This window comes from Salmo trutta, chromosome 2 (genome assembly GCF_901001165.1).
Source record: "Salmo trutta chromosome 2, fSalTru1.1, whole genome shotgun sequence".
Classification (NCBI taxonomy): Eukaryota; Metazoa; Chordata; class Actinopteri; order Salmoniformes; family Salmonidae; genus Salmo; species Salmo trutta.
In genome coordinates, this window is record NC_042958.1 from 63,948,700 (window position 1) to 63,956,451 (window position 7,752).

Here is a 7,752-nt window from a genome sequence, read left to right on the forward strand (position 1 = left end):
ACTTTTATTTTGGCCACCGGGAACACTAACTTGAAATTTTATTTGACTTCTGGCTTCCTGCGCACTGTTTTTGTGCAACCCTATACAATACGGAGCAAGGCTACTGTACTGAATACACCAGTGATGATAATAGCAGCTAGTGGGAACATAGCTAGGAAATCAACTTGCTAGGAAAAGCTCCAATTATTCTTGTTGTCAGGATGGTCAGAAAGTAATGAAATCACCCATTACTTGGCTACAGTTGTGCTGCACATGAGAAAATGAACACCATGAAATCCCCGAAGGCTGAAGATGTCAGACAGGGGAACTCTGTCATCTGGGAGATCTTGCAGTGTCCAATATGGTGAGTGTGACAGCAGAATAACGTTAGCCATCTGTAGAAGATTACTGTATTGTGTAAGGTGTGTTGATGTTACATATACTTTTGGTGGTAGTTTACTGTTTAGTATGCAGGCTGTTTCTACTTTATGTTGAAATCAATTGTTGTCTGATAAGCAGCAGGAAGTAGGCAATTATGATCCTGTTCATAGTTTGTTCTTCTGCTCTATGCTCTCTGTTCCATGTAGTTTGGAATTGATGAGCACACCTGTGTCTACTAAGTGTGACCACCAGTTTTGCAAGTAAGTAAGCTCTCACTTTCTTTGCTGTGGTTCAAATAAACTTTACTCCTGGTTCATTATGTAGTGTAGGTGAATGTTTGTAAGTGATTTTAACGTTTATTTTCAATGACAGTATTACGCATTGACATCTCCCACTAACCTGGCATTGTTTTTACGTTGTACAATCACTCACAGTTGTTGCTCTCTCCATGAATTAGGTTTTGTATAATGAAGCTTTTGGACAGCAGTAGGAGAAAGGAGGCCAACTGTCCAGTTTGTAAGACAAAGATCACAAAAAGGTATGCCGTATTGACTGTAGAGGATTAACCCCCCCCCTCCTGAATTCCATTCATTATGAGAGTAAATGTGTCAGAGATATGCTTTCAAATGAAAATTGTACTATGCTGTACTTCTCAAAAGATCACAATGTTTTGAATTATTTTGCCATAATGAATCAGACTTTGTTTTCTGGTAACTAGTGACTACGTGTGATTTACAGTTGGGTCAATTGTGTTATTTGACCCTGTTGTCTGTGTGCAGGAGTTTGCAGGAGAGCCCTGGGTTTCAGAAATTAGCAGAGGGATTGCAGAATATGGTCCAGGCCTATGAACATGACACCTGCACAAACTGTGAGCCTCATCGTTTAGCTTCTATCACCGAAACATGTTACTATAAGTCATGTTTGAGATGTGCTAGAATTTTGATAATGATGACTTAGTTTGACTGTAACATTTTTTTCAGACTTCACTGGAATGTCCCAGATGAGGAGACATATGAGGTAAGAACAGTAGCACCGAAAACAATTATAGAGCTAGTTTCAATAAAGACGTGGTACATTTACTTACAATAAGTATTTTTCTATCTGTTGTCACTCCTGCATATTTTTCAAATGAATTAGTATTTAATTCCACATTTTCTTCCATCTTCCTTTTCATTTCTCTTCAAAACAGTGTCACAGAGACTGTGCAGAAGAAAAACGGCCATGATGTCTCATCTGATGACGTGTGGGCTACTGACCGTGCTGATGGCGAGGATCATGAGTTTCCAATGTCCTGCTCGTCAACTATAGCAGGTGAGAGATTTAATTTGGGTATGGTGTGTTGTCAATTTTCCTGTAACTATTCCTTAATAGCATTATTGATGGACAGCTGTATTAGTAGATTAATAAGAATAAGTCATTCAAAATAATAGGGTATATTTCATTCATTGAAATTACTGAAAGTCTTAGAATGTGTCTTTTTAAAAGCATGCTTTACACATGATTATTTGAGCATATGATTATTATGAGTCTTGTGTTAGTCACCGCCATGCCTCTCTCTTCAGCCAAGGATGGCTTTGCAAAGCTCATGGGTCTTGAAGATTCTTGCCCTGTCATTTCGGACGAGGGGTTTGACAGCGGCCTAGGTGACATACCTCCAGCCACTGAAAAGGATACCGATGACTAAAGCTACCTCCACCACAGAAAAACGGAAGGCAGCATTAGAGGCAGAAATACCTGAGGTTGTTGAAAGAGCTCCTTCACGACCCCAAAAGCTTGGGAAAAAGATAACCACTCATCCTCAAGATCCACCATGCCGTCCTGAAAAGGTCGGAAACCAACCTGTAAGACAATCTGAGGAATAACAAAAGAGAGTCCTTGACCGAAATGATTGACCAGAATCAGAAGAAAAGTCTAGAGAAAGTCTCTGAGTGGCTCATGAATAATTCCTCAACAGAAGTAAACTCTGAGAAGGAGAAAAACACAGAGGGCTCCGATGACTCAGTTTCTTTGGCAGGAAGTTGTTCCGCCTCCTCACCCTTAGAGGATAACCTCAGAAATAAGGACGAGAGTCCAAAGAGAGAAGAGCGTGGCAAATTTCTTGAGGAGCTGGTATTTGGGGCTGTTTACAAACGGGATCGAAGAGGGATCCGCAGTTTTTCACCACAGAATAGAGCGATCACAGAGCCTCCACCACCCTGTCCAGCTGAGGAACTCCCGATCCTGAAGAAGATTGCCAAAAGGAGGATGAGAAATAAACTGATACCTGCTGACTTTGTCAAGAGACCAAGATCTGAGGAGAATGAAGACAGTGTTATGGATGAGCGACCAGAGATGACAGAACCACAAGATGATTCTCCCAATGAACACCCAAAAGATACTGAAGAAAATAAGTTGATTGACCTGACTGGGGAGCTGAATTCTAATAGCTCTGACAAGCAAGGAGAAGAGCTTGATGAGTTGCCAGAAGGTGACAACAAAGAGAATGAAGATGTAGAGGACAGTCTTGTGTTTGATGTGCCACTACGGGAACCTGGGAGGAAGTCAAATAAAAAGATGCACGGTAGGTGGCAGGGTGTTGACGGGGATTTACAAGGGAAAGTAAAGTCGGAGAATAACGAGCAAAAAAAGCCTGCTAAGAAAAAAGGGGAAAACATCAAGGTGGAGAAGAACAAGGCAGCCAAATCCTTAGTCCTTGTGGGTGTCGGAGAGGGTGGAAGTGACCCTAAGATACCTAAGAGCAGACCGTCAGGCCAGACCGAGGTTCAGATTGAGAGTTACCCTAGCAGTGAGGACCCAGGAAGCCTGATCATGAGGAGAACCAGGAGGAGTCGGAGGCTTCAGCTCTTCACAGAGGAAGTACAAGGGAGTAACAAGAAGATCGGCACTGCAACATCCACAAAGGTTGTCGTTCTTGATTCAGACTGCAACAAGATGCAGCAATCAGAGGAGGCGAAAGCCAACACTGACAGGGATAATGTGACTTGTTTGCAGAACCAAAATACAGAAAAGTCTGTAAGGAAAAACGGATGTGTTTTAGATGAAGAAATGGGAGGTATTGAGAACTTGGACTCTAGCGAGAAAAGATCCGGTGAAATGATTGAGGCACAGAAAGTGAACCCAATTGAGGAGTCTATTGTTGAAATCCCACGTACAGGAAGTCCTTGTCATGCTGATATTGCTTGTTCAGTGACTATGGTACCAAGTTCAATTAGTACCCCAGAGGCAAGTGTCTCATGTGCCGTGCCTGAGAGTGTAAACCAAAGTAATCCGGTTATCAAACCATTCGATGACTTGAGATCAAATGTACCACAAGAGACGTCAGCCAGCCAGGCCAAATGCATTGATCTGGATGAGGATGACAGGAATGACAGTGAGCTGGACACTGAGCAACTGGTGAAGAGCTTCAAAGCCATCAAAAGGAAGTCCTTCCACCTTGGTAGTCCAAATATCAAGAGGAGTACCTTCTGGTCCAACAAGGAAAATACAACTCTTACAAAGACTCAAGAGAACAAACATGTCGGCACAGATATGGAAGCAGGAAATGGGCAGGGATTTTCAAGGACAACTGAGTGTCCCACAGTCCAACAGGAATCTGAGAAAAGGACAATATTTGAAAATTCTTGCTGTAGTGATTTGAGCCCACCTTCAAGTTCCCCCAACAATATTTCACAAGAAAAAGCGCAGAGGAATTGTAAAAGGCTCAGAAAATCCATTCTTACCAGACCACCTCAGGATTTAGTGAAGTCTTCGAACCCTGATACCAATGGGAAGACCCAGAAACAGATTCTGTCCAGGCTTTCTGGCAACAGCTCAAAAAGTGCCCTCAGTCCCAACAAAGTCACAAAAAGCCAAATGGAATCTCCCCACCAAGCTGTGGGTTCTGGTCTGCTCTTTCCAGCTTTTAGCGCCTCTAAGGAAGATCTACCACATCCGACACCTGTCGCTTCAAAGCAACTTAGAGTCCCTAAAGGTCAGCAGCCATACAAAGTGGAGGGCAGCATGAGGAAAAGTCCAACAGAACTGGAGAGTAGCCACGGTGTTGGATCAGAGACGGCAGTGGAGCCAAACAAAACGTGGCCAGAGAACATGACTGGAAACATGGCCAATACAGAGTCCTCCTTAACTCCAGATGACCTTCCAATTTTCCAATCAGTAGTTATCCAAGAGGCAGAGAGGACTAAAGGAAGTGGTGTGGTCAGCTTGCACTCTCCCATCAAGTGCACCCTAAAGCGGAGGATGGCTCAGAGACTGGAGTCTTCCTCAGAGTCCGACTGCAGTGGAGAGGAAGAGGAACTGCCTTCCCTTGCGCAAATTTTCAGATCTTCGGCTTGTCCACCAACCGCTGAGGAGGAGGAGGAGGAGGAATCCGTCACATTGCTCAAAGACCATGCCAGGGACCAAGGAAGCTACAGGGAGGCTGGTGATGGTACCTGTGCTGCAGCTGAAGATGGGCAGCGAGAGAGCAGTCCTCTCATGTGCCCCAGTCCCGAATGGGTCACCACCAGTCAGGTATCTGTGGACCTGTTTGGAACACCAGAAGAAGGTGAGTAAATTTGAGGCCTTATTATATTAATCTTATTACCTGTGATTGAACTGCGACTGAAACATGAAATGCGCAAATGCATTTTCAAATGTTTCTGATCTTTCAGCTGAAGGAATGGCAGGTGACACTGGCCTGACACAGGAATCATCACAATTTTCAAGCGAGTGTATTGCCACTCAGGTAAGGGTATTTATTCTTCGCCCTGTTATTTCATATATTACTAGACGGTAGTTATAACTTTGATTTATTTTTTAATAAAAGGAAACAATAGTGTGTAAATCTCACACGGGGTAGTGATGTAGTTTTTTTTAAATATATCTAAATCTCAGCTAAGCATAAATGTTTTCTCTGCATTTTTGCCAATATTTTCCAGGTAATTTAATACTCAACACGTGTCACACCCATCTTTGGTACATATGTAGCTATGATTTTCAAATGTAAATATGGCCCTCTATATCACAAGCAGTAGTAGTTTGCGCTGCATTGGCACGCCATGACCAATAGATGGCAGACGTTGCATATATTTATTTTTTCTTCACCAAGCTTGTCAGTGCTTGGAAGACAGACTACATGGACGAGTAAGGAATGTCCCCCTCAGCACCTTTCTAAATTGCATTTCATTAAAGTTTGAGGAAACGCGGCCGAGGAGATGATTCTCGTTTTCTGCCCCATCCATCTTCATGCACTCCTACTTTGTCTGCTGTATTTGATTGGGAGTTTGGTTTATGTGGTTTTAGGCAGCGGAGAGGAGTTTATTCACAGCTGTACAGCCAGTTGAGGATTGGGTCTCACTGACAAGTGTGTGTCTGTGTCTACGAGCGTCCAATGCACGCTTGCCTGTGCGCATGTGTTTGGTGATTTTTACATGCTGACTACCTACAGTATATGTTACTCCGATTTAGAAAATAATATCATACATCCCATCTCTTGGCCTCCATAGAGGATTCACTCACCAGTAGTCATTCTGGGTCTGCATGGTTCTGGCTCAATGCTCAGTCATGGCCAGTGAGTAATGAGCTTAGCCAAAGCCCTGACACATCTAGGGGGCATGGCTGCAAGCCTTTTGGTGCTGGGTGTCTTCCATATCTGCCCTGAACCGTTGAACCCTAGGTCTTCCCCTCAGACAAATGACTACACCCCAACTTACTCTCTCTCTCTCTCTCTCTCTCTCTCTCTCTCTCTCTCTCTCTCTCTCTCTCTCTCTCTCTCTCTCTCTCTCTCTCTCTGTGTTTCTTTATCTCCATCTCTCTTTGAGTGTGTGTGTCTGTGTGTGTGTGTTCTCCCTCACTTTTTTACCTCTTGGTCTGTCTCTGTCTTCCCCCTCTCCATCCTTCTGTCTCTCTACCTCTTTTTGATGAAGTGTTCAGCGCTTCAAGCAAGTTTCCGCTGCCAACTCCAGTAATGCTGCATGGCAGAAAATACATATTTTAATGTTTGGTTCTGTCACCACCAGTCGAATGACATGCCTAGCGCCATCCTCTCCTAGTTGATGGACGTTTTCTATTGTTTACCCGTATCAGCGTAAAGGCGACCCATGCGTTAGAACTTTCTCACACACACACACACTATATATATATACATACATACATACATACACACACACACACACACACACACACACACAGAAGTATGTGGACACCCCTTCAAATGAGTGGATTTGGTTATTTCAGCCGCACAAGTTGCTGACAAGTGTATAAAATCAAGCACACCGCCATGCAATCTCCATAGACAAACACTGACAGTAGAATGGCCCATACTGAAGAGCTCAGTGACTTTCAATGTGGCAGGGTCATATGATGCCACCTTTCCAGCAAGTCAGTTCGTCAAATTTCTGCCTTGCTAGAGCTGCCCCGGTCAACTGTAAGTGGTGTTACTGTGAAGTGGCAATGTCTAGGAGCAACAACGGCTCAGCCACAAAGTTGTAGGCAATACAAGCTCACAGACGAGTGCGAGCACGTAAAAATCGTCTTTCCTCGGTTGCAACACTCACTACAGAGTTCCAAACTGCCTCTGGAAGCAACGTCAGCACAATAACCCTTCGTCGGGAGCTTCATGAAATGGGTTTCCATGGCCGAGCAGCTGCACACAAGCCTAACATCACCATGCACAATGCCAAGCGTCGGCTGGAGTGGTGTAAAGTTCGTCGCCATTGGACTCTGGAGCAGTGGAAACGCGTTCTCTGGAGTGATCAATCACGCTTCACCATCTGGCAGTCCGATGGACAAATCTGGGTTTGGCGGATGCCAGGAGAATGCTACCTGCCCAACTGCATAGTGCCAACTGTAAAGTTTAGTGTCGGAGGAATAATGGTCTGGGGCTATTTTTCATAGTTTTGGCTAGGCCCCTTAGTTCCAACGAAGGGAAGTCTTAATGCTACAGCATACAGTGACATTCTAGACGATTCTGTGCTTCCAACTATGTGGCAAGCCCCTTTCCTGTTTCAGCATGACAATGCCCTCGTGCACAAAGCGAGGACCATACAGAAATGGTTTGTCGAGTCGGTGTGGAAGAACTGACTGAGCTGCACAGTGCCTGGACCTCAACCCCATCGAACACCTTTGGGATGAATTGGAATGCCGACCGCGAGCCAGGCCTAATCGCCCAACATCAGTGCCCGACCTCACTAATACTCTTGTGGCTGAATGGAAGCAAGTCCCTACAGCAATGTTCCAACATCTAGTGGAAAGCCTTCCCAGAAGAGTGGAGGCTGTTATAGCAGCACAGGGGGACCAACTCCATATTAATACCCATGATTTAGGAATGAGATGTACGACGAGCAGGTGTCCACATACTTTTTGTCATGTAGTGTACGTACACACATACTGACTAAGCAGGCGCTCCACCAATTT

General features: G+C 44.4%; 2 protein-coding genes across 2 annotated transcripts; both read left to right on the forward strand.

Annotated features, from left to right (window-relative positions):
* The first annotated feature begins 313 nt into the window (after window positions 1-313).
* LOC115160887 (breast cancer type 1 susceptibility protein homolog) lies at window positions 314-2,053 on the forward strand. The gene is made up of 7 exons (XM_029711394.1): window positions 314-343; window positions 567-620; window positions 818-898; window positions 1,140-1,228; window positions 1,341-1,377; window positions 1,550-1,671; window positions 1,923-2,053. Exons 2-7 carry the CDS (start codon window positions 577-579, stop codon window positions 2,042-2,044), a joined length of 495 nt encoding a protein of 164 aa, XP_029567254.1. The 5' UTR covers window positions 314-343; window positions 567-576; the 3' UTR covers window positions 2,045-2,053.
* Window positions 2,054-2,219: 166 nt separating this feature from the next.
* On the forward strand, window positions 2,220-6,313 carry LOC115160850 (uncharacterized). Its single transcript, XM_029711334.1, has 3 exons — window positions 2,220-4,903; window positions 5,010-5,083; window positions 6,264-6,313. The coding sequence occupies exons 1-3, from the start codon at window positions 2,245-2,247 to the stop codon at window positions 6,303-6,305; spliced, it is 2,775 nt and encodes a 924-aa protein (XP_029567194.1). The 5' UTR covers window positions 2,220-2,244; the 3' UTR covers window positions 6,306-6,313.
* Window positions 6,314-7,752: the final 1,439 nt, after the last annotated feature.